The sequence below is a fragment of the Stylophora pistillata genome, chromosome 14 (genome assembly GCF_964205215.1).
Source record: "Stylophora pistillata chromosome 14, jaStyPist1.2, whole genome shotgun sequence".
Classification (NCBI taxonomy): Eukaryota; Metazoa; Cnidaria; class Anthozoa; order Scleractinia; family Pocilloporidae; genus Stylophora; species Stylophora pistillata.
In genome coordinates this window covers 16,124,712-16,151,971 of record NC_142532.1, presented here as the reverse complement: position 1 = coordinate 16,151,971, position 27,260 = coordinate 16,124,712, and the positions used below count along the sequence as shown (strand labels likewise).

General features: G+C 39.1%; 2 protein-coding genes across 2 annotated transcripts; one reads left to right on the top strand and one right to left on the bottom strand.

Annotated features, from left to right (window-relative positions):
• Positions 1–335: 335 nt before the first annotated feature.
• Positions 336–5,948, bottom strand: LOC111345697 (uncharacterized). Its single transcript, XM_022952982.2, has 7 exons — positions 5,541–5,948; positions 4,408–4,519; positions 3,830–3,951; positions 3,426–3,540; positions 2,065–2,119; positions 1,302–1,331; positions 336–581 (listed from the first exon to the last, which is right to left on the bottom strand). The coding sequence occupies exons 1-7, from the start codon at positions 5,723–5,725 to the stop codon at positions 442–444; spliced, it is 759 nt and encodes a 252-aa protein (XP_022808717.1). The 5' UTR covers positions 5,726–5,948; the 3' UTR covers positions 336–441.
• Positions 5,949–6,196: 248 nt separating this feature from the next.
• Positions 6,197–27,197, top strand: LOC111345702 (eIF-2-alpha kinase GCN2). Its single transcript, XM_088744894.1, has 20 exons — positions 6,197–6,556; positions 8,097–8,212; positions 8,912–9,014; positions 10,281–10,463; positions 10,890–10,970; positions 12,974–13,259; positions 14,052–14,224; positions 14,521–14,634; positions 15,226–15,375; positions 15,501–15,565; positions 16,178–16,295; positions 16,968–17,068; positions 17,653–17,941; positions 18,820–18,953; positions 19,742–20,123; positions 20,650–20,862; positions 21,117–21,482; positions 21,800–23,329; positions 24,803–25,114; positions 26,322–27,197. The coding sequence occupies exons 1-20, from the start codon at positions 6,467–6,469 to the stop codon at positions 26,547–26,549; spliced, it is 5,034 nt and encodes a 1,677-aa protein (XP_088601020.1). The 5' UTR covers positions 6,197–6,466; the 3' UTR covers positions 26,550–27,197.
• Positions 27,198–27,260: the final 63 nt, after the last annotated feature.

The window sequence follows — 27,260 nt, the reverse complement described above, 5'->3', positions numbered from 1 at the left end:
AGGTTAATGGAACTTTTCCTCCCCTTTTCACTCCTTGTACTGTAGCTGTGCCGGTCCTTGGCTTTGGCCCTTCGATTATTTCCATAAAAATATTTTGTTTAGTTTTTCTATTATTAAGTGTTACTTTCCACTGTTCTCTCAATTGACATCGAACTCTTGGTCTGTATAAATAACGTGCGGTCTTCCGGTTTCTGATAGGGCCCTGAATGCACCCCCGTCCCCCCCCTCCCACCCCGAAGAGACTGACGCACCAGGATCATCACAGCTCTAAAGAGGAGAATCCTATCAATTCCCTGCGATTTCGAGTCATCTGGGTGTTCAAATACACCCTTCGATTCGGCGCCGAGCAATCCATGCGCCTAAATTTCTATGATTGTTTTTTTTTTCTTTTCTTTAGCAAGTTCTGTAGTTTGATACTGTCAGAAGGACACCCCATTTTCTTTAAATCGTCTGGTATGCTCGTCTCTTTTTGCCGCAAAAAAACACCAAAGATACGATCAAGAGTAAAAGAAGGACACCTCCGACCACTATCACAGCTATTTGCCATTTTTCAAGGCCTCCCGTAGACTTGGACGACGAACCTGTGATGATTGAGAAAACACGGTTAGCCATCAAACTGACCAGATCTATCCAATAATTCTCTCTTCTAATGGCTGGATATTTCCTTATAAGTTAGTTCAGAGAATTGAGTCTGGTGTCAGGTTGAACAGCTCCTGCTGACAAATTTATCTTGTCCAACATTCCCTTGTTGGATAATGTATGCGGAAAATGCGAGATGCAAGTCATGTTTACGGAGATTTATGGTCTAGAAACCGCAATTCCTTTTTTTCTTCTCCGTCAAAACAAAGAACTCTACGTAAAGTTTAGAAATTCCAAGGATAAACCTTCAAAACTTTCTCCATAGTCCAAGTGCGCAATTAATTCCACTTAAGGAAGCTACCATTTTGAAAACAACTTAGTAACCTGGCCGCGAACTCAAAGCCACGATGTGCGGCTCACAAACATCCGTGGCGTCCGATTTTAACTGAAGCTCTCTCGAACAAAATCCTGTGTAATTATCTAAAAAAAAAGGGGCCGATTACATGAAAAATCTACAACACATTTCTGTCTTAAAAAAAAAAAACACAAAACAATGTTCTCACCGATATTAATCAAAAAAATAAATAATGGGTCGTGAACTCAAAGCCACGGGGTTAAAATGAGGATCATATAAGACAACGAGGCGCATAAATTGGCTCCACATGGATAAAATTAAAAAAAAAAAAAACAAAAAAAAAAAACAAAATACATAAATAGCATACCTGTGGGTATCTCTAGAGTGTAAGGGATTTCTATGAAGAAAATGAATTATCATTCTCATTACCTGATTGACAATTAATCAAACGATAACTCATCAGCATCGTTATTATTATCACCACAAACATTACTATAACTATCATTCATCATCTTTATCCTCATCATCATCCTATCATCATCATCATCAATAGAATCATTATAAGTATCACCTTCATCCTCATCATCATCCTTATCATCATCATTATCATTATCATCATCATCCTCATCATCATTATCATCATCATCATCATCATCATCATCATCATCATCATCCTCATCATCACCACTTTATCCTCAATAATATCGATATAATAATCACTTTCTAGCAGATATATAAGTTTATCAGGATGCCTTGGTTACCTAGCAAAGATTAGCAAAAACAGGGCTGTGGTCTAGCAGCACCCAGTAGCTCCTGGCGCCTTCCTTTTACTCTTGGGTGACTCAGGAATCTTAGTTTTTTTTATAAAAAGCATATGCTGAACACCCTGGATTTCACAGTTTCAGAGCACTGGGCTCCCTTCAATTTTTTTTAGAGCACAGCCTTAATAAACCTGCTATCGCAATACTAGAAGATGGGAGCTTGACATGCAGACTGTGAGCTTTTTCATCACCTCCCCCTCCCCCCTTACTCCCTCCAAAGCAATGAGAATAAAGCAACTGTTCCCAGTGCTACTCTGCCAGAATCCTGTCACAACTAATAGGAATAATAAATCTTGAAATAGCACTAACCTGGTGGAATTCCACATTTTCCAGGACAACAGCATTCACTGGTTAATGATAAATACTGTTTGAAGATATAATGAACAAAAACAATCTCTGAACATATTCATGGTAAAAAAATTGTGAGAGTAAATTAATTTGCCTTGCACACTGTCGATTGAACGACTTATATTTAATTTTTTTAAAGTAGTTCATTGAAGACTTGGTCTTGTCAAATGATCCCCAGGCTGAAATTCTCAAGCCGTCAATTGAACAACTACATCTGCTCTCAATTCACTTTTCCTTTAACAACCTTTCACAAAAACCAAGGTACATTACCGTATTTACTTGAATAAGCGCCGCCCTCGATTAAATGCCACCCTCAAATAAGCGCTGCATCTGGGACAAAAAAAGTTAATAAGCGCCACCCTCGAATAAGTGCAGCACTCCCGAAGCAGTGCTTATTCAAGGAATTCTGTATAACCAGGAAAAACGCTATAAAACAATTTTAACACAGCATTGGGAATTTATATTCTTTGAATGTGATGTTCTTTAGTTCAAAGTGACTGTATTTCTCTGCTCGGGCTATCATGAAATGCTCGGGGATTTTCACCGCATGAATTTCTCTCGTAATTCTAGATTTACTATCAGTTTAGCGTTAGTCCATAGGAAATTCACAGACAGAAAGTGTACCATTGAATAAAAATATAGAAAAAGTAAATTTGTCTGGTACAATTTTTAAATAAGCACCGCCCTCGAATAAGCGCCACCCTCGAATGAGCGCCGCACTTATGGCGCAAAAAATCAAATAAGCGCTGCGGTGCTTATTCGGGTAAATACAATAATTGTCTTGTTTGTTTGTTTTTTTTTTGTTTCGTATTTTGCAATTTTCAGCCAATCACAGTGCATGCATGGCCTCCCTGCATTTTGAAACAACACCCCACATAATTATCTGATTATCAAGTTCATGGTTTTATGTTTTTTCCCTTGTTCCTGGATATCCATGTCTCATGCTAATCACAAATAATATGGTTTCTGATGACATTATATAAAATATTACTGTACTGTCTTAAACAAAGAGATGAAATGTTGAAGTATGCCTTTTCAGTAATAAATCACAGACTTCTTAAAAATGAGATAAGAACAAAAAAGTGGCACACTTAAGGCCCGGCCAACTGTATCACACATGTTTGATTTTAAACAGGCCCAGTGCAACATGCAATCTATTTAATTTATTTAGTAACCAAAAAATATGTTCTATTTAAATGGTGATCTTAATAAGGTGTGTAAAATGCAGCTTTAATCAGCTGAAATAAGTCTCACTTTTAAAAGCAATTGGGTTAATTGAGATAATGCTGTCTCCTGAAACATATCAATACCTGTGTACTTACGTAAGTATCCACTTGGATATTACTGGTGTTAACATATTCAAAGAAAGTCTCATTTTGTGGTAAAGAGTAATTGCAAATCAATGATATCACAGCCCTATGTCCACTTCTCTCATCCCTTTTAACACAAACAAAGAGGAGAATTCAATACTAATTGAAGCAAGTGTTGACTTGGTTCAAAAATCAATGATAATTGTCGTGGTGATACAGATTATCATAACATCAATAACAATATTGATATACTTAGTCTAGTGATGGTAATGAAAATAACACGAATATCTTATAATGATCATGAGAATGACAATCATTATATCATAACCACGAAAAATTATGATGATGGATTCCCCCAAGGGTGATCACCAGTAAATACAGGGTTGACTGTAAATTACCAGGTTAAAAGCACTCACCTGAATTTAAGAGTTAGATTTGACTTGATGAATTCATTGTGAACATCCATTTCAAATTTTCCACTGGCCTCATCACCTAAACTATCACACTGGTGAGCAGATAAGTTGGTCCATCTGGCAACCTAGTACACAAATAGAGATCAATAAGTGTCTATATGTACAAACAAGCATTCAAAGCTCTTACTAAATAAGCGCAATGTGCATGGGCAATAAATCTGATTGGGAAATAAAGAGGTTCTGTAACACGAAAACGAGATTGCAGGTAGCTAAGATATTTTAGTAAGATTATATCTTGGAGTTCAAATACAGACAAAATAATTTTTGAATTTAGAGGGTGGTACAATGAAATACAGCCTGCAAAATTAACCAATCACAGTGCAACTGTACTAAGAGGTGTAATAAAAGTGTTTATCGCCCTCTGATCTGTCAAAAACCTTTCGAGTATTGCATTGGTGCATCATTGCTGCCATTTTTTCTTGCCATAAATAGCAACCCTCTACCAAACAAACAACCATGCATTCAGAGTTATCTAAGTATTTTATGTAATCCTTGGATCTCAGAAGCCAATAGGTACTTACTGAAGTCTTTGAACAAGAGGTGGTGCCTGTGCTGTTTTCCCCAACAAACGCACTGAATTCACCACATGGACTATAAGATATGTACCAATCGTTTTCTGTCTTACTGGTAAATCTACAAAGCATTAAAAAATACATATCCATTGTGCATCATAATCACCTGACCACAGGACCTTTCCATTGATCGAGTTGGCCATTTTCAATTTCTTAGAATTCTAACATGTATATGGAAATGGTTGATTCGCAGATGGTAAATGGGCCGTAAATGATAGACTTACCTTTTACTTTCACTAAATGACTTCTTGCAATTGGTATTTCTTGTTTTTAAGATCAAAGGTTTTACTGTAAATATTTTGACGACGCAGTACATACATTACTAACTTTAGCCTGTTCTTTACAGATGCCTATTACTAATATAAACTTCACACTTGGTCATAAACGCATTATGATTAAAAAACCAAATAAATACCGTTAAATAATTGATTAAGACTATGTTAGTAAGTTGACATGATCTAGAGCAAGCTAACCGTTCTCCGCAAAGATACGATCGATGTTAGAGGAATAGATCAAATGATCTAGAAACGAGTCAATTCAATCGGAAAGATTTCCATAGAACTCTATACTATCATACTATCACGAAACAGAGCCGGGCAAGCGTTCCATAAAACCCCATACATTAACTATGCACAGACTGTTGCAAAGAAACCTTTATATTTAGTCTTTATCAAATGAATGCATAATTAATGTTGGGGTTATATGGAACTCTTTCGGAGAGCCGTGGCTCGAAGTTAAGGCAATCTATTGTTTTCGCTATTGATTTGTTTTCGCTACTGATCCAAGAACTGTGTGCATAATTAAGTGAGGGCTGTGCGGAAATCTAGCCTTCAGTTCACTTTAAAGTGTTTCAAGTCAAGTATTGATTCTCCAAGGAGAGCTACGACCGAAAAAAAAAAAAAAACGAGAAAAGAAGCCTGAAAAATCCAGACTTTAACAGGATAATTCGAAACTGAGCCCCCAGTGATAGCTAAGCGCAAATGCCACAAGTTACGAAGTTTTTCGAAAGTTTACGAAAACAAGTGTTCTTAAGAGTTTCCGTCAGCTAAGATAAACCTTTACACAACGAGCACAAGACATACCTTGGCGAAGAAGAATTTATCTTAAGTGGAAGAAGGTTGACATATCTCCTTGTGTCATTAACTGCTGGAAAATAGCACGCGCAGCTCTCGTATCCGTGCACAGGGATGCATTCACGCGCGCACAAAACACAGCTGATTGTAGCCAGTAACATACAAATAGCAAACACTTGTTTTGAATCCGCCATCCTAAATGTAATCTTAAGAGCAGCCGTCCTTGCAAACAGGAGATGTTGAGGTGTAAAATCTAGGAATTACATTACCAACAGGGGCAATAAAAGGCTGCGTCTCACGTGAATAAACTCCTGACAGTTATTATCATAAACCACCAATCACGAGACATGTAAGATTTAGATAATAAAAAAAACACATGACACCAAAAATAATGGCATAACAAAACAAAATGCACTATATTAAAATTTACCCTTAAAAGCCATTTGTTTAAATAACTATTTCGAAAATTAATGATTGATCGAAATATATGAATTCTTGATAGGGTTAACTTTTACTTTTTCCAGGAAAGTAATCTCAAAATAGAGATTTTTTGTTTCCAGAAAGACATGTTCCTGTCATGTGATTGGAAATATAAAGCGAGTTCTCATTGGTCAAAAGGAATCTCGTAACCAGATCCTTTTGAATCGAACGTAAACAAGGGTTGACAACGTGTGTGCGTTATCAGTTTCCATTTATTGCCTTAAAAGCGCTTAAACCTGGGGTAAATTCTGAAGCTGGAATGCGAAAAAGGAAGCGATAAGTATCAAAGAAGACATTTCTCTAAAGATTGGAAATTGTGGTTGAATACCGCAAAATGCTAAACTGTGTTTATAATCGTCTCAAGGAAATTAAAGTATTGGCCTGATGTTGGGCATTTGATCTGAGGAGGTTGTATCGAAAAAATATCTTCTTTACGGGATTGTCATTTGTTTGAAATGGAGGAAAGTTGCATCGAACGACAGGAAGAAGAAATGCAAGCTCTTCAAGCTATTTACATGGACGACTTCCAAGATTTGAGAGAAAAGGTAATTTATCTGATTTGTCAAATTAAGTTAACTTATTAGAGATGAAGTCTTGGGGGCTCGCCATAAGCGGTAGGGAGCTGTTTGCGATCTTGCCTCCTAAATCATAACGATGAATCATATACAGCGCCTTAGGTTCAGTTTTTCAAAAAATACTCAGGAGTTCGTCTCGATCTGATTGACTAAACTGTGCCAACTTCAAGATCAGAGAGTAGTCTCTTCGGAAGGGATATCAAGACATCTTTGTATATGTCACTTTTACAGCGTGTTGGCGATCTTCAAAGTCTCAAAGACTAGTATTTTTAGGATGCCCCATCTATAACACTATGTATAGAAGAAATGAAGCTCAGACCGCATTTTCTCTTCATATGTGCTGACAAATCAATTATGCTTGCCGCTCTTTTTGGGTCTTGCTGAGCAACCTGGCTCTATGTCTCTGCGAGGCGTCATCCCTGTGGCTTCACCCCTCGTTTTTTCCAGATCTTTGTAAACTTTTAAAGCTGATAGGAGCTACAGGAAAGAAAATTTGTGACTGAAATAGTAATGTTTTTTTATTATTTTTTTTTGCAATAAGTAGGGTAAAAGTGGTTTGTGTTCTGCATGTTGTGGTTGGGCATATCAGTAGTAACTTACTAGTGAAACATTTTCCTCTCTTTTACCCTTTAGCACCCAAGGTCTGATTGCTAAATTCTCCTCTCTAGCTGCTACACATTTCCTTGTAAATTAGCTATAAGAATTTGGTGTTTGATCAAGGGAACAACTTCTACCTGATAAGTTTGAGAATTCCCATTTCCTGGCTCCCTGGATTATGTATAGATATTATAGAGAGAAGTATCAACAATAAATTGCTTCTGGGAGTTAATGCCGGGGTAAACTCTAATCTGTAAGGGGAACTAAGACATAGTTTGTTACTAAAATACATGTATAACTGCTAAAGCAAACATTAGTTTCATGAGAATTAAAGAAATAATGGCATTTTTTTAAAAGCTCATGATTTTTAGCTTAATTCTCCTCAGTAGTGTCACAGAAAATGTATGGACAACAGTACAGAGAATATGCATTCTGATGTTTGGGTTAAGTCAACTTAGTTAAAAATAATTTTAACCTACAACTTACTTAATATTATTCTAAAATTGCAGCGAAAGCATTATAATTCATTTTGTTGTCCAAGTTAAGTGGTCCTCATTAGCTTTCTTAAATAACTTAGAGATACTTAGAATCCTGGCATTATTTTTGATGCAAAGAGGGTTTAAAAAAAAAAAAATGAGGATGAAAATATTAGGAGTTCTAGAACAAGGTTTATTGGACACTTCATTACAAGAGACAGCATTAGTGGCACAGGAAAATTGAAGGTCCTTGGCAATTGGGTCAAAATTTTCTTGCCAAATTACAAAATTGACCAGGGCTGACTATTTTGTTTTAATGTGGTGCTGATATTCATTATGTCCTCCTTTAACTTTACACTGTTTTAGTGTTGCTACCTTTCTTACTGAAAACCCTGCATTTACAAAGTAACATAATTATTATTTGTCTTTCTATAAAGCCTGATGAACCTCCAAAGGTTTGTTTGAAGTTGACTCCACTGCAAAGTGTTGTGGCCAAGGAGGTGTATGCCAGAGTTGATTTGATCATTCAGTACAGAGCAGACTATCCTAATCGGCAAGTGTACAGACTCCTTTTAATTATTTTTGCTTACAATTTTAAGGGAGTTAGAGAACTGAGAAGAAAAAACTGAACAATATTCAATATATGGATCATAAGGGATCCCAGATTAGCCTCTTTACTCTAAGAGTGACTGGCATCTAACTTCTTATTACTATGTCACTCTTTAATCATAAATGATCAGGTTTTGGAGCCTGCGTGTAACCAGTTATGTCATAAAGCGAAAGAACATATTTTTTCCTTGGGAGGTTTGGGGAACATTTGGAATTCTTATAAATCACTTGCTTTGATCAGCTCATGATTTATAAGCTCTTTAACATCCTGTGTCAAGTTTTCTCTTGTTATAGAGCATGGAAAATTGTATTCCATAATGCTTATTGAGTCATATGAATAATAAAAAAAGTGTACTCCTTCTTTTGTTTTGGTTTTAGTGAGTTTGTCTAGATCAAATTTTGTCATAGTTTTATCAATTATTTGATAAAATGACTCAGTGTCCTCCATTTTTATCTGTAATCATGCTCGTGATTAACAAATCAAACTCCCACTTCTTATTTTGTTTTCTAAATTACAATGTATATCATGGGAATTTCCCAAAGTTTTGTAGTGAAAAGACAACCACTGAAGACTGGGAAGGTAGAAAAGGTAAAATATTGCCGATTCTTGTATTCATGATTGACTGCTCCATGCCATTATTAGGAGTCCAAAGCTCTCTCTGTGTAATGCTGAAGGTATTTCAGAGGAAGATTGCAGTACGCTTCAAAATGAGCTTCGTAAGATGGCTGCTGATCTTGTTGGTGAGGTAAGCTACATGTGTACCATACTTTTATGTTTTTATGTTAAACTCATTCAGTGCTTGACAGTTTCATCATTGATCTACAATTTTGTTCAGATTTGTACTATTTGGAAGTGATTTCACCCATACTTGCTAAATCCTTGTGGTAACGGGGAAGTGCAGTGTTCTGTGAACGAAGTTACTATTAAGGTGGCTGAACGCAGTTTTTGATACCTGTGTTTCTTTCAGCATTTTCTCTAAAACCCTTAACCTCAGTCACCAAAACTGGTAGCAAGCAAGTTGACAATGCAAGCTTTGTTTTTGAGCTGACGTATGTGCCATTGCCATGACAACATGAATAAATATAAACAGGCCTTCAAAATTGGTTTTGTTTATTTGTAGAAAATCTAGTCATTAGATTTTCTTTATAGTTTGCATGCAACAAGCTCGTAATGATACTCACAAGTTAACACCATTTTGCTAACAATTTAACTGAGAGGTCTTTAATTATCCTTTGTTGAAGGTTCCCTCGATTATCTAGAATTTCCTTTGTTAAAAATCAGTTATTTTCAATACTCCAGTTACTAGTTTCCTAAAGTATTTTAGTGCCAAATTTTGTGAAAATCTATTGAGTGGTTCTCAAGAAATAGGCGTATTTCCGAGAAAGCAATTTTCCATTCCTGAAATCGCAATTTTCTTACTTACTATGCATGTGCTGCATTTAACTGGGTTCTTTTGGTAATGACGAAAAAGCTGAGAATTGCTGGGTTCTTTGCACCGTTTACTTTTCCAACATGTCTTTGAAATTAAAGATTAAAGCCCTCAATACACTGTGCCAACTATAGAGAAAAATAACACAGATAGTGCGGATTCGTATTGAGTAAATAAAATGACCGCTCTGTTGACGGCATATTTGTTTTTTTGCAATCCTTGTGCATGCGCTGAATTGCATCAGCAAAAGTGCGCGCGAAAACTGTGTTCGGCCACCTTAATAGTGATGTAACTGTATGATTAAAACAGGTTCAGCATTTGCAACCTTCCGTGGCATAATACTAGTTCTCTACTACAATCTCTCTTTTAAGTCTCTCTCAAATTAGTCACATATACTGGAAATCGCACATGTATTGTTAGCTACGTGTAAGTATTTTTTTTATACAGTAACTCCTTAACTCCCAGAAGTGATTAACATGTAACCTCTCCCTATAATATCCCTACATTATCCAACAAACAGGTTGATTTTATCATTGTCATTATTACATTTGCTTTACTTAAATTTCATATACTGCCATGCAGGTGATGGTTCTGCAATTAGCACATCATGTTCAAACGTGTCTCCACCAACACAACAAACCGCAGTTATCATTTTATGACAAAATGATGGCTGATAAGCGTAAAGAAGAGGAGAGAATCCAAGCTGCAGAGCGCCAAAGATTGCAAATGGAAATTGAAGCTAAGAAAGAACGAGAAGAAAATGAGGCAAGAATCAAAGAATTTATCTTCAAATATCCAAAGCTTCTATAAACTAAGGATTATTCTGCATTTTTTGTAAACATCATCTATATCATTAATTTTTGGCATTAGTGTGATCATTTTTCAATAAGGGTATAGAAACATAACTTTTTCAGCACCAAGATCTGAGTATAAATTCTCCTTAATGTTTGCCATACAAGTTTTATGATCTTTGTTTGGAGAATTTGTTCATATTGAATCTCCTTATTGATATTTTTCTTAATTCTCGTCACTTGTCTCCGTGATATTGTATCGATATTGTAAGGAGAAATTCTGTCTTGGTCACTCTTGGGTTAAAGGGTAAAAAAATTTGACAAAAGTAAAGTGAGAATTATCAACTCATTGATATAGCCGATGATATACCGCTACTATTATAATTTATTTTATTTCTAGGAACGAGAGATAGAAGAAGAGCTACAAAGGAGAGATGAAGCTATGAAAGAGAGCAAACGACGGAGAACTGTTGTTATTCCAGTAAGGATTGCATTGTTGGTACTGTCAGTGTTAGCTTTATTTTAGAGTACTTTTCGATTGTATGTTTTAAAGACCAAGATAACGAGAACGGCCAGTCCTAAGAAACGAAAATACACGAAAGAGCCAATAAGAACTCAAATGTATAAAAAAAGAAAACTGTCCAAGACACGGGAAAACGCAGGCGACCAAGTCGTGATTGGTTTCAGTTTGTACCTGATTGACTGAGAGAGTGGCGCGAGTTTTCTGGACCAATCACAGGGCAAAGTAAAGTGAAAGCAATACATGTTGTGGTTCAAATTTTACCTCTGGTTTAATTTTTTCAAACCAGTTCAATTTTTTTGAACCAGTTTAATTTTTGTAAGGCAGTTTTCAATCAACGGTCTGAAAAAGGGCATTCATTTTTTGGGGTGTGGATTGAAAAATGGCGCTTGGCTTTTTACGGGGGAATTCTGAAAAGAAGGACGTCAGATAAAAAACGAGATTTCTCCGTTATCTCTCATCACCGTATTATTCCTTACTCTTTTCGACGATAGATTTCGTTGACAATCTCGCCACTTTTTACACTATTATAATTTATTAGTCCCAGGCTCCACTTTGCCTGGTCAAATTTATTATTAATATATTCGTATGCTTACACGCATGCGCTTTTGATGCAAATTTGGACTTCAAAAGAAAAAATGGCAGAGAACTCATGCGTCTCAAAAGCAATTTTTCTTCAAAAATTACACGATTTCAAAGCGGAACAAACCAAAAATGAATCGCTAGTAACTTTGTCTATCGACGACAGTTTTTTTGACAAGGCAAAGACATATTTAAAACAGCAAACAGAAAAGTCCCTCAGACTAGATTTAGGAGAACAAACCTACTTACAAATGACCAAATGGGAGATGGACACAATCAAGCGAAAGAACTGGTCCTATGAAAATGATTCGCTGGTAACGAAAGATAAAAAGAAAGTAATCCCCAAAGGACAGCTTCATAACGTTTTAAGCCTTGCACACAAACTCATAAATCACCGAGGAAGACAGATATCCAGCAAATGGATCAACAATAACTACAGTGAAGTCAACAGTAAAGTAATCAGCCTGTTTGTTGCTTCATGTCGTTTTCACGCTGAACAAGAATCTATTATTAGTAGTGTGAAAACGGTAGAAAAGCCCCTTCAGTCTCCGCATTTCCTTTCTCTTGTTGAGATAGACATAATAGATTTCAGAAACTGTCCATGCAACGGGACAGAACTTCATACTTGGGCGATTAATATCATCGGTCATCACACCAAATATGTTTATGTTTCACCACTTGTAAACAAAACTGCTGATGAAGTACTGAGAGCCATAAAAACGTACTGATACACATTATGGTTTCCCAAAAATGATTCTCACTGACAATGGAAAGGAATTTAAAAGAAAACTGAAAAAATGGAATCATTCTGCTAGGAAAATTTGCAAGGAATTTTGTACTGCTTGTTACTTAAGACTCAACAATAAAATTTATGTGTTGCAAAAACATTATTTTAGTACTTTTAAAGAAAAAAAAGAGCTAGACTTATTCAAACAGTTCAAGGTTTTATTACTTGAATACACTGCTACAATACATTCCCTAACCCTAACCCCAACCCTAACCCAAACCCTAATCTTAACTCCAACCAGTAAAATGAACATTTGCTAAAATGTGGACACCTTAAAAACACAACTTTATGTTATTCAGAGTAAATTTTACATGTAAAACATCAAATAGATACGAATGAGCTGTGCGCTTAAAAATTTTAAACCAGTTTGAAAATTCTAAACCAGTTTAAAAAAAATTAAACCAAAGGTAAAATTTGAACCACAACATACATAAATACATACATATATAGTATTACATACTTTATTTAACGTGGAAATACGCTTAGCTTAAGAGCTAGTTCACAGGTATTAATCCCGGATGACTTTTGACACTTAATTGAAAATTTCTCTATTAGGCTTGATTCATGAACTATGTGGGCTTTGCTTGATCAATAGGAAAAGAACACTAAGACAGATCCGGCAGCCCAGAGTGCAAAGACGAAAGATCCTGACACCAGCCCAACAAAGGAAGTGCCAGTTCAGAGAAAGCAATCTGGAAATTCCGTGGCACCCTTGCAAGCTGCCCCCTCGCCCAAAAAGGCAGAGGGAATGCCTTCTGGATACAATGTCATGAGACGAAGGCGGAGCTCTGAAAGACTGGGTGATGAATCCTTCACAGGAACACGAGTGATCCGCTTCACTAGCAGAGGAGGGCACATAGTGCATTGTGGAAAATGCCTTGGTAAATGATACTGGTATTGACATTGACCCATTACCTATTACTGACTCAGTTGGAGGGGGGGGGGGAGGGGCAGATGGGAAACTACAGTGTTTGGCTCAAGTTCATGACGTATGGACCGAGGGCAGGAGTTTTGTGCGTCATGGCCGAGGGGCAAATGTTTTCCCTTCTTGAGCGACAAGGGTCTGTACTTGAGCCAAGTGGCTCATCAGTGCCAATGAGCATGGAATGGAGCGACTAGGAGTATCATTACTCCCCCCCCCTGGATGGGATGCTAGTCCATCGTAAGGTTACCCCCCAGCATTTCATTAGCTTCCCTCACAATTCGCTGGTAGAGAGACATTGTGAGAGTAACCCGGCCAGGTCTCGAACCAGGACCTCTCGACTTGAAGCTCATGACAAACCATTACCTAACCGTGTATATCATGTGGCCACCAACGTGTGCTTTAGCCTAAACAGGACGCTATTATACACACGTAACACGGGTGCGTGCTGGACAACTACCAAGAGGCATTTCACAAAAGATCTTGTCAAGCTTTCCCACTTTAGAGAAATTGGTTTTAGATCAACGCAATTGTCACCTCGCTTCTACTGCCGAAAATGCGGCCAGATGTGGGCAAGTTTGATAAAGCTAAGTTCACTGGTAGTTTGAATGCTGCTCAGGGGATGGTACACCATTTAGGTGGTGAAAACACTGCATGTACATGTGATCGTCCGACTCTTGCAAGATAGACTTTTCAGGGATTCTTGTTCAAGGAAAGAGCGTAAGTCGAGGCTGTTTTGTTCGTGTTGCAGGGCAGGGATCTTCTGGTTCAAAAGTTTATAGTGGCATGGACATCACCATGGGTGATCTGGTTGTGATGTGTGAGTGGATCTTGTCGTCACTTCATGCAGGACCTCAGATGCGACGCACACCGAGTATCACTGAAAACCAGCAACAAGATCCACAAACAAGACTCATGAAACAGGTCTGGTTATTAATTCAACTAATTCATGTTTTTTTTTTCCTTGTGATTAATTTGAAGTAAGAACACATAGGTGACAACTAACACGATAACAGTCTTTCCGATATGACGTGGGAACTAGTCAGTTCGCCTAACGTGAGAATTGCTCCTTTTGTATCTCGTTTGTTTGTTTGTTTTTTTCTTCCCTGTCCCTTTACAGGGTTTTTCCTTCTAAAACAATCGTCACACGGTGCAACATTACAGATTTCCAGCGTAATCGAAAATACATAATATTTTTTGCACAATATTTTTACTGTTAGGTATTCAGTATCGAACAAGAGGCTTTGTCCCTCATCAACCGCGTCAGTCATCCAAACCTTACTCATTATTTAGCCGTTGATGTCCAGGAAGAATCTCCTACAGTCAAAGTCCAGGTATTTAATTTATAATAAATATTGATTTATTCTCATATTACCCTTGATTTTAAAATAATCTCACCTCTCCAGTTAGTTCACGAGGAAAATGGTTTTGAAATTTGGTATACTCCGGATATAGAGGTCACCGTATGCGACTTTTGATATCGGCCCCATCCAAACTTTTGAGTTCGAAAACACATGATACTCGGAAACACATGATATTTGGTGCGTTTCTTCCTATCGTCCACACTAGAACGCCCGAAAACGCTTACGAAAATAGCTTGTGGTCTGCTTGGTCTGTATTCTTATTGACAAAGACAGTATTAAAATGTTGTGGACTCATGAAGCGCAGCCGAGTACTCTTTGTTGCGGAATGTGATGGCGATTGTCGTTGTCGATTAGAGTACAAACCACGTTAAATCACTTTGGATTTGTTAATTGGCTCCAACCATAAGTACAGTTTTCTCTCACCGGACCCCCTCTCCCCACTTTTGTTATGGAAATTTTACCCGTGCGTAAATCCCCAGAATTATGCCTTATTTTCGCCTTGTATTATTTTTTAAGTAAAATAGTTAATATATATTTTTTATATTTCCTTTCTTTCTTTAGGTTTTGTCAGAATATGTTGGTGGCGGCGATCTCAGTTTGTACCTCAGGAAAGGAGGGCTGCCTGTGGCACAGTTACGAGAATATACTCAGCAACTTTTGGAAGCCCTGTGCTATCTTCACAGCAGGGCTGTGGTCCATAAGGACTTGAGGGTGAGTGAATCTGAGAGATGCTAGGTTATTAATTCATGACACATTCCTCTTGAAATCATCGATTTTACCCATGAAATCGCCTGACGCCTGTTGCTCTAGATTAACTCCGTCCCTTTCGTTTGCAGTTATCTAGTTGCCGTCTTGACTCGGACGGAAATATACGACTGGCTGACTACAGTGTTGGGAAAAGGTGGGTTTTCTTCAATAGGTAGATTTGATAAAATTCGTAATGCAGAACTGTTGACTATTCTTACTAAAGGTTCACCATTTAAGTCTATTCAACTCGTCTTTCGTTAAGTGGAAGGAACATTTTTTCAACAAATTCCTGCAAAAGATATAGAGTTAATTAAAAACTTTCAGATTTTATCAGGAGATCCCATCGGTTGTGATATCACTTCTGATTTTACCTTAAGAAACATCTTAGTTTTGAATTTTTTTTTTCCCTCAGTGCGCTTTTACTTTCCCTCTATATTTCTGTACGTAATGGATATGATAGATGATGTATCTTTTGAGACGGAAGCTTTGGAGCAAGAGAAAATAGACTCATTGGGGCATTCTTCTAAACTCAAGGTTAACTCTACCCATTCCTCCGCACCCCTTTCCCGACCCCCCTCTCCCACCCCCCTCATGGTCGCGCCTATGACGGTTCCCCGTAACGCCAGCAACCTATATTTATCCCGGGAGGCCCAGGGCTGGGTCAGTTTAGTTTTACGTCCACCGAAGAAACAACTTAGTTGTTACAAGAGTTAGGACGTTCCCGTACTGCAGACCTGAAATTTATTGTGATCAAATGATATTTCAGGCTGTCGGATCTGTACCAAGTGTATGGTGGGAATGTGAAAGATTCACAGAGTAACGCTGCAGAGGAAAACAACAAAATAACCTCTCGTTATGGAAAGAAAGGAGATGTCTACAGTCTGGTAAGGGATACATTCATGAAATCTTGATCGTGAGCCTATGAAAACCATAGGTATCTCTCTATTTTATTCCTTAGCCCAATCTTCAATTTTTGAATGACACAGTTTATCTGTGACACCTAGTTTCACAGTCATTTCAGCTCCCAGTTGGCTTGTTAGCTCAGCTGGTAGAGCACTGCACCAGTACCGCAGATATCATGGGTTCAAATCCCGTAAGGGCCTTAATTTCTTTTTAGGTCTTGTTTTCAGTACTATTTGAGTAGTGTTCAATACTGCAATGGTCGCTTTCATATTCATTATTGAACAAAGCTTTCAGTACTGCGTATGATAATCAAAGGCGAAAGGGCAAACAGTACGAAACTGCAAGCAAAACCATGGGCGGAGGTTAGGGTTTGGGTTAGGGTTAGGTTTAACTCCACGCAGAAGATAGGAAAAATGAACTAAAGCACGACAAACAAGTTAAAAAAATGACCGTGAATATATCAAAAACCATATATGATTACTGTGGATTTTGAAGTGATCTTCGCAGTAATGAGCAGTACTTTCAATCGACGGTAGTGAAAATAAGGCCGGACAAAAAAAACCAAGTTTGTACTGCTCATTACTGCGAAGATCGCTTTCATATTCATTTCTTAATCGGCACATTCACGTAGGTGAATTTTTTTATTCCGTCAGGGCCTGCTCGTTTTCTCTTTGGCTGTCGGAGATGTAATCATTGGAGACGTGAAAGAAATACCTGCCTCGTTGCCGCCGGAACTACGAGACTTCCTTTCCAAGTAAGTGATAAACCTGAATTCTATCAGAGTGTACTCATTTTCCTCCATAACAACCTCCAAGAATTCAGTACTGTTTTGCAATGGCAGTTTAGCTTCTTAGCACAACTTGTGAGAAATGGTGGTGACGTAGCTCACGAAAGAAAATGACTCACAACGATTAATATGTATACGTACTTTTTATTAACAAATGGTAAACACCACAGCGTACACTATTGAGTTATGGATGCACGCGGGAGGTTGCTAAGCACGAAAGAAGCGTAAGAGTCGCTCGAGGAGATAGCCGAGAGCGACTCTAGCTTCTTGAGTGCTTAGCAAACCTCCCAAGTGCATCCATAACTCAATAGTGTACGCTGTGGTGTGTACCATTTGTTTTATAACATAACATTGATACATTGTAGCTAAAGAGTTCCCTTTTATTTAACAAATCTTACGCGACCAGAAAAAACAAGCGCGCGCGGAAAAATAGTCTTTGCATTTGCTCACGTCACCAGCGTACACCCACGGGCAAATGGGGGACGCTAAATTGACCAATCAGAGCGCGCGCTTTACTTTGGTTATGTTATAATAATCCTTCTTCTTCGTAGTTGCTTGAAGACCGAGGAAAGAAACCGGTGGTCCGCATCTCAGCTACGCGAACATTCATTCCTAACCCCAGTTATATCCGGCGGTTTAGCGAACCGTCAAAATGAAGGTGGAAGAAACGATGGAAACGCAGGGAATGATGGGCCATCATACCTGGTTGACCAACCGGAACGCGATGAACCTGTGCCCGACTTCTCATTCTTCTCGGGAGTTCCCGGAAAATCTCGAGTCAAATGCGACTTTGAGGAGTTGCAGTTTCTCGGAAAAGGAGGTTTTGGAAATGTCATTAAGGTATACTCCCGGTTAGCTCAATGGATAGAGCGCTGGACTGTAGTGCGGGAGGTCGAGGGTTCGAGCCCCGGCCGGACCAACACTCAAGGTCTTAAAATAGTTGAGAAGAATATGCTTCCTTTCTATGACATCAAGAAATGGTTAGATATTCTAGTCTTCTCGGATAGGGACGAATAAATGGAGGTCCCGTTTCCTACAGGGTTAGGGGTAGGAGACGTTAATTTCCCACGCACGAGATTACTGTGTGATGGATGTCCTCCCCTAGGGTGGGATGGGCGGGTTAGGATTGATTGTAAAGCGCTGTTGATCTGTCATTGTAAATAGCGCTCTATAAGTGATAAATTGTAAATTGTGTCAATTTGACTTGCAAGGACGAGTACGAAAACACTGTAAAATCGAGATCTAAATAAGGCTTGGTTACCATACATTGGCAAGATCGGCCGTACCTTTTTTGGAATACATAGCTGTTTTGGCACAATGGCAACACAATCATGGATTTCAAATATATAATTTTTAATATGTTAATTTCTTGACGTGTTATGTTCATCGCCTAAAACATAAAGAGCGACAATATTCTGTTATGGAGAAATCTGCCTTTTTTTGGTCTTTTCTCGAACTTGGGACAAAGAAAACATCTTAAGGCCTCATGACTGAGAAATCAAATCACAGAACATTCGGAATCCGCCACATAGTACAATGGATAGCATAACATGTGACACACGATGGCATACTGCAAGGATCAGCAAAGTCGATAACCCCGTGTTACTAAAAATATAATAGGGATAAGCTTGGTAATGAAATAAAGAAAGACCCCAGAAGTTCCCACGCCGCTCAATTTTAATCTTTATATTATATTTACGCATTATCTATTTTTTTAGGTGCGAAATAAGCTGGACAACTGCTTTTACGCTGTGAAGCGGATTCCTTTGAACCCAAAGAGCACTCAGTTTAAGAAGAGGATCATGCGTGAGGTACAACTGATCAGCCGGCTGAATCACGAGAATGTTGTGAGGTAAGCATGTAATGAAATCATTTCGGACTGAGTTTTCGTTTACGCACAAATCGTGCGTATAGACGTATAGACAAACTATCGTGGAACGCGCAAACACAACGAAAAACTGGACGCAAAGAAGGAGATTTGAAATTAAAGAAAGCTGAATTAAGAATGATAGAAAAAATACCACTGAGTTAACATATTGTGTGGTACAACTGCATCCCAGCTAGCTAGCCTTAAATATTTTACTCCAAGGAAAGGAGAGCGAGTAAAGAAAGTCCGATGGGGGTAATTATTTAGTGAGGGTGAATTTCATTTGGTCCTCTTTTAAGCGAGTGCCTATTTTTTTTAGTCTGAAGCCGGTGGTTTTTCAAGCTCTCATAATTATTGGTAGCTCTAGAAGAAGAGTTGCATCGAGTTGGTAAAATGGTTCTCGTAGGGAGGAACTTTTGACGACGTAAAATCTAGGACGATTTTAAAGGGCCATAGAATGCAATGCATTATAAAACTGATGTGTAATGTAGGAATGCATTAGAGCTGTATTTTTAATGAAGTGAACTTTGCTTCTCTACCCAGTTCACCAGTTTTAATTGTCGTAAACAGATAACCTAAATAAAATTTGGCGTGATTTCTGAAACCCTCAGTAGGCAGTAGGTAAACGAGTTGGCTATTGGTTAGTTATTTTCGAAGAGTTAACAAATGTTTACAGTGTGATTCGAACGCGGGACCTCCGAAACACGAGTCCGACCCGCTTACCATTCGTGATTCACACTGCCATCCTTACAGTTACATTTTCCCTTCTGTAGATATTACAATTCCTGGATCGAAAACGCTGAAGAACAGCAGCAGGAAAAGGATCAAACGGCAGACGAGAAACATCCCAAAGACATGCCATCAGAAGAAGAAAGTCTTATGAAATTCAATAAGATCGAAGCACCGAGTGTAAGAGGTAGTAGAAATGACATAGAAGAATCGTGGTGGCAAGACGATGAAAAATTGGGGAACAATGGATCCGATTCGTCTTCAAGTGATTCGCAGGAATCGATTCGAAGTCCAAGTAAAGTAACGTCATCCAAGAGTCACAGTGTGTCATTCTTCAGTAGTAAGTCTGAGTCGTCTGAAGGGGTGGTGTTCACAGGAAATTTTGATGCGTCGGTTCTTCAGTTTGGAGACTTGTTAGATTCAGAGGTGAGGTGGTTTAAAAAATAACACAGAAAATTGGGTTGTAGTCGATGGCGCTTTTCCAACAAGTAACTGCTAAAAAAACAGTTCTTTATTATTTTTTTTTCCTTTTTAATGCTGTAGTTCTGGCCATTCTCGTTCCGTCTGATAAGGGTGACGACCCATCGCTTTTAAGTATTTAAAAGGAATGGCCTTGCAAATCAAGGAATGTGGAAGTGTTTTAAGACGTGGGTTGCTAAGAGTATTCCAAGGTCTCCCTGATAAACTACGCTGAATGTTTTTGTGGAGCCCCCATGTCAAACGCTGATATGAAAAGATCATTCAACTGTTATGTTCCTGCAGTTTCCTACTTTGAATTCTCATAAGTTGATTGAAGAAGCAGGGGGCTAACAGAAATTTAAGAGTATCTCTTGCAGGGTACGTTTTAGCAACTGTTACACGCACAGAATACGTTATCTGAGGCACGCGATCAAAACGTGATGGGATACTTCGGGAACAGACATTTACTGGTCATCATTTTTTTTTTTTCAAGTCCGAAGATTCTGATGACGGAGTGGAATGGCAGGAGACTGGAAGCGAGTCCAGTACAGAACAAGCTGGGTTACAGTATTTGTACATCCAGATGGAGTACTGTGAGAAGAGCACTTTAAGGAACCTCATTGACGAGGGCTTGCATAAAGATAAGGAGCGAATTTGGAGGCTTTTTAGAGAGATCGTGGAGGGCCTGGTACACATTCACACACAGGTGATGCACAAGCATTTAATTAATATGGGACCTGCGTGATGTAGTTTGCACAGATTTTTCCAAGGTGGATCACTTATTAATAATTGTCCCAAGTTAACGTGGCAATGGTGAAGCTCACCATAGGGTTTTCGTAAGAACAGTGATAGTGGATCAGAACGTGGATGATTCAGATGTTTCGTTGTTCCACGCTCGGGGTAAAACAGAAAGCAAAACGTTCTCTTTCATTTTCATTTTTTTTTCTCTTTGCTGAATAGGGCATTATTCATCGGGATCTTAAGCCCGTAAACTTGTTCCTAGATTCTCTCGGTCGCATCAAAATAGGCGACTTTGGCCTTGCAACTACGCACGGCATGACACGCGGAGGCATGGGCACTGAGTGCCCAGATTCAATTGTTAATGGCGAGTCTTCGAAGATGAACTCAAGCGCTAAAGAAAGTATGACAGGCAAAGTTGGTACGACGCTGTACGTCGCTCCGGAGTTGGGAAAACGTTCTGGCGGCCGAGTGAAGTACAGTCAAAAGGTTGACTTGTATAGTTTGGGGATTATCTTCTTTGAGATGTGTTACAAGCCTTTAACAACTTCTATGGAGAGGGTCAAAGTTTTGGGCAATCTACGAACGGTACGTACATGGTTATTGAACTAAATGCTTAGTTACGTTTATAAAAAGGTTGTAGTTTTTCTCGTCCACAAGAAGAGATCAAAATAGCAAAAATGGCGTTCTTGAGATCTACTTTCAAAAGTTTCAACGCGAATTTGCTTCTCCTGTTGTAATAAATTCACTTTTTTATCTATATTTGAAAAGGAACTAATTAAGCTAAAGAATATTCCAAGTTTTCAAAAAAGTCGTAGAGGCAATGAAGTCGTCGATCTTTTCTTCTCTAGCTTTTATGGCAGATTTCATTATCTGTTTTTGTGTCCTATCTCTTTCTTCATCAGGAAGGAATCATCTTCCCGAGTGATTTTGATCACAAGGGCCTTGCTAAACAAACGATCGTCCTCAAGTGGCTCCTCAAACATACCCCCGAGGAACGCCCTACTTCTCAAGAACTACTTCAAAGCCAGTATGTGCCGCCTAAGATTGAAGATGGTCAGTTGGACGAAGTGCTCAAACATACGCTCGCGTCAACGAACTCTACTCGCTACCAGCGTATGATGAAGGCCATGTTCTCGCAAAGCGTTTCTTCAGTTCAAGACATAACTTACGATCTTGATGTTTTCACGGGACCGGTTTCACCACATGCCATCCTTGTGCAACAAATGGTTCACGAAAGCGTGAAATCCGTGTTTTTAAGACACGGCGCGCTACGGTTAAGAACGTCGCTTCTTGTGCCGCGCACGAAGTTATTTGAACAGCTGGAATTTGCTGTTAGCGTTATGGACCACAGTGGCACGCTTGTCACGCTCCCTTTCGATCTCAGGATACCGTTTGCGCGTTATATCGCTCGAAATGGGGTCGTCAACATGAAAAGGTTTGACATCGGATGCGTGTATCGTGATAAGAAGATTCTGGGTGCCCACCCCAGGGAACTTTACGATTGTGTATTTGATATCGTTACCAGCTCGTCGGAAGACCTTGTGCCCGACGCTGAGGTTTTACTTACGGTATTCGAGATAATAAACGAGTTTCCTTCGCTGGGTTCGCGGAATTATTACATCAGGATGAACCATGGAGCTCTTTTGGGCTGTTATCTGACTTCTATAGGTGTATCGGGTGAGCGTCAGGCCGAACTGTTGGCAATTTTGAAAGAAATTCGCAGTGAGAGTGACCGAAATGTTCAGATTAATGAGTTTGTTGAAAGTTTGCAGCTGAGTGATCACGCAGCGACGGCACTATGCGAATTCTTAAACTTCGAAGGCCCCGTGAATAAATTACGCGAGTATCTGATCGGGACAATGAAGCGAAAATCTTCGGTCGGCCAGACTGCGCGACAAATTGTGCACGATCTGGAAGCGATCACGCAGCACGTACAAACATTCAAGATCAATCTTCCTGTGAAAGTCAACACGTCTATGGTTTATAACTACCAGCATTTCTCAGGTTTGATTTTCCAGTTTGTAGCCGCAAACAGGCGGAAACGGAAGCGAGGGGGCGTGGATATTTTAGCAGCTGGAGGAAGATACGATAAGCTGATAAAAGAATTCTGCCGGGGAGGAGAAGCTACTCACCCCTCCCATGGAGCGGTGGGTGTCAGTATCGCGATTGAGAAAATTGTGGCCGCTGTTTTGGAAGACAAAGACGTCAGCAATCTGTGTCCCTATGATGTCTTGGTCTGTTCAGCTGGGCGTAACCGAATGGAAGCCGAGCGCATGCGTCTTGCACATGATTTGTGGGAATGTGGCATCAAAGCAAACATTTGCTATGATTCAAAAGACATGGTATCTCTGGAGGAGCAGCAGGAGTTTTGTAAACAAAGTGGAATTCAACATATGGTGGTATTGAAAGAGCAGGAGGGCGAAAGCGTGAGGGTGAGTGAATTAAAAAAGAAAAAAACGAATCCTCTCCCGAAGTAGCCTGTTGCATTTTTTAGGCGAGAAAATTTTATTGTATCTTTGTATGGTAGGGTTTTTTCCTGTAATACACTTCGTCAAACAGGCGTCTGTCCAAAGTATGGTTCTTATTGTTTTGCCTGTTTTGATTAACAACTTGTAACTGAAAGAATTTTATTGACCTGCGGATGAAAATCAAGCAAAGAGAGTAGAGATGGTACTCGTAGGTAGGCAGCAATGTTAGCAGTTGCAGAAAAGAAGCCTGGAAGAAATCAGGCTTCGATTGCTAGACTGCAATTGCTAGACTACAGTTGCAAAACTACAACTGCAAGACTACAATTGCAAGCCTAAAATTGCAAGTTAGAGTACAATTTCAAAAGTACAATTGCAAGACTACAATTTCAAGACTGAAAACATTCCTTCGCCTGTTTTAGATTGTTTGTTTGGTCGCTTTTCACCGATGAATGCATCAACACAGAGTTCGACCTGTGAATGATAATAACCGACGGAATGATCTTTGCCAGCGAACTGTAGTGTAAACAATTGCCAAAAAAATTAAAAATATGCTCGGACTGTGATTTAACCTGTAGCAGCTGTGCGCCACTATCACCTGAGTTCAAAACTAAGCCACAGATTGCAACTCAAGGCGAATTGTGCGAGGTTTGTTCAGGCTTCTTTTTCTGCTGCTTTTCATAACGTAATTTACTGAGGAAGATCATTTCGTCATATGCCTCTTGTTTCGTTCCGGTGACTGAACTACTCTTTTTCATCAAGGTAGTTAGACAAAAACTGGGTAAGATGAAAAAGAAACAATATGCAATGTTGGTTAACTATACTAACAGGATGGAAAATATTGATGTGAACTGCATAATAATTTAATAATAATAAGATTTTAATATTTATATTGCGCAAATTAACATGTGGATATGATCAAATGCGCATCATAATACTTTTCGGGGGACTTTGGCCGGACTGCATCAGCAGTTTACAAACAGTCGAAGGAAACTTATTTGAAGATGCCCCCTCCCCCCCAATTCCCAGTAAACAGGCCAGACCACATCACAGTAATCTCGTGAGTGGGTTCTTTAACGTCCCCTGCCAAACCAAATTAACAAATGAATAGATGCAGGAGACGGATGAAGAGAAAATTGCATGAAGAGAAACTTGCAAAAAGAGTTGCATTCAGTTTGTATAAAACTTAGAATAGTCCCCTTAAATTTTCTCTGCGAAACGTTAACTGCTTCTAAAATCGAACGTTGGACTAATAAGTTAGAAAAAGCCGGTGTTTATCATACGTCTCACATAGTCTTGTCATGGAAAGAACGGAGACTAAAAAGAATAGCTTCGTCGTCTTCTCGTTTTCATTTGTATTTTGTCAAAAAAGCCTATCCTCCCTTCATAATATAATTTTGATATTTACCTGTAGTCACTGCTTAGTCATTTATCTCACAGGTGCGATCTTTTGACAAAGAAAGTGTCAAAGAGTCTCGCGTAAAGAGAAAGGAACTTGTGGCCCATCTTCAAGGGAAGTTCTCTTCAAAGCCTGAATCGACAGAGTCCTCTGCACCCCAGGGTAATAAGGGCGCTAGCACACAAAGCAGTAACGAGACGAGTTCTCCGGTTGTTCCGGAAATGAAAGTCTCGTTTAACACCCAGGAGAAGTGGGCCTGGAACACTAAGAGGAGATACGAAAGCTTGATGATGTCCAAGATTAAACCTCTTTTGACGCACATCAGCTCCAAGAATGCTGTGGAAGTTATTGCGGTGAGTTTGAGGACGTTGGCACTCCCATCTACACGATGTGCTACGTAATGTGTACTTTACTTCGCAGTTGATGTTCTGGGTGTCACGCAACAATTGCGTGACATCCCAAAGATGAGCTGTATGTAAGAAGCTTACACCCTGATTGAATGAAGGGGGTAAGTTTCTCATGAAACCGTGACGCTGCGTCGGTGGCGGGTATTTCAAGTTGATTCGGTTTTATCAACTGAGTGAGGGCCACCGTAAAGATTTTCTAAAGCGGTGACGTTTTGAGCGTTAGCCCTTTGATATCCCAAAGATTAGCTGTAGGTAAGAAGCTTACACCATGATTGAATGAAGGGGGTAAGTCTCTCATGAAACCGTGACGCTGCGTCGGTGGCGGGTATTTCAAGTTGATTCGGTTTTATCAACTGAGTTAGGGCCACCGTAAAGATTTTCTAAAGCAGTGACGTTTTGAGCGTTAGCCCTTTGATATCCCAAAGATTAGCTGTAGGTAAGAAGCTTACACCATGATTGAATGAAGGGGGTAAGTCTCTCATGAAACCGTGACGCTGCGTCGGTGGCGGGTATTTCAAGTTGATTCGGTTTTATCAACTGAGTTAGGGCCACCGTAAAGATTTTCTAAAGCAGTGACGTTTTGAGCGTTAGCCCTTTCTCGAAACGTCAGCCTTGGAAACTCTTTACGGCGACCAATTAAGATTATCAAATGCTAAGAATATATGAGAATCGTATATTTGAAATGACTGCGGTTACAGAAACGCATAGGAGAACGATCTTCGCAGTGAGCAGCACTATTTAAGCAATAGTGAAATAAAGACTTGAAAAAAATTCAGGCCTGTACAGGATTCGAACCCATGACCTCTGCGATGCCAGTGCAGTGCTCTACCAACTGATGACCTAACAAGCCAACTGGGAGCTGGTTCTCATCTGCGCAATATTATCAACTCAGTTAAGAAAACCAAATTATCGTTCGCTTTGAGTGGTCGAGTATTGCGTTACATCTCGCTATAATCACCCTTTTCGGGGTGATAATAACACCAGGGGGCGCTAAATTTCAAAATGGCTGCCTTACGTTTTGTCGATGTTAGAGAGGAAAAGATAAACATCGTTTTAGAAAATGCAACTCTAAAGAGAACAGAAGATACTACAAGAAAACGCGTCGCAATTAAAAACATGTTTGCTTTCCCTCACCTGTTTCTTTTTCTCCTAGGTTGACCTGCCTGGTAGTGTTTTACGCTATATGTCGGGAATGCTGGAACTGGATGCAGGCCAGGACGCATTCGATGCCAGCGTTGCAACCATTGCAGATAAAAACCCGCGTTACAAGAAATATCTTGGGCGCGTTTGCGACGACATTTGGGACCTTAAAGTCACTAAGAAAGTCCCAGTAGTTTTCGTCTATAGTGTAAAGGATGAAATGTTCAAAACATTTTTCTAGTTGAAATTTTTCTACCAACCCAGGCTATTTTGTCAAAGCTAGACTTTTTCAGCAGTCGCTGTGTTAATGGATGTTGTTGCCTCGTTATACAAGTCACACAACTTCTGTAACAGTATCTGTATTTATAGAATTCTGATCGCGCAGAAGATGGCAAGTTATTACTAGTACTGTAAAGACAGCTAGTCTCGGAGACCATAAAGGATAAGTTTTGTATGACAGTTAAATAGATAGAGAAATAAATCAATGATGGCTTAATCATTGATATCTCGATTCCCTTATCTTTGTCTACTTCTGGTAAAACCAAGTAATTTGATTGTAACAACTGCGGTGTTGATACTGTAAATTGCCTATTGTAAAAAGTTTCTAAAGCTGTGGTTAAACGTTGGCCCTTTGTCATTCGCGCAAAAAAATATCCCATGATAGTACATAATTGAGACAAGATTCTGAGTTTCTGTTTTGTAGAGTTTATCAGATAACCCTGGGCGTAAATCAGGTCGGTGCATCCTTAAAATTTCCATGCCTTTGTTTCACAAGTGAAGATGTAATGAATTGGGTTTACTTTAAATCATTATAGGTAAAGATCAACAAGATGTTATCTTAACTTGTCCAAAACGTGTTGAAACTATGAAAGGTCAACCTTTGATTTCATTTGCAAATTGTGTGCTGTATGTCAGATGCTAGTGAAACTGCTGGCCCAGTCTTTATTGACTG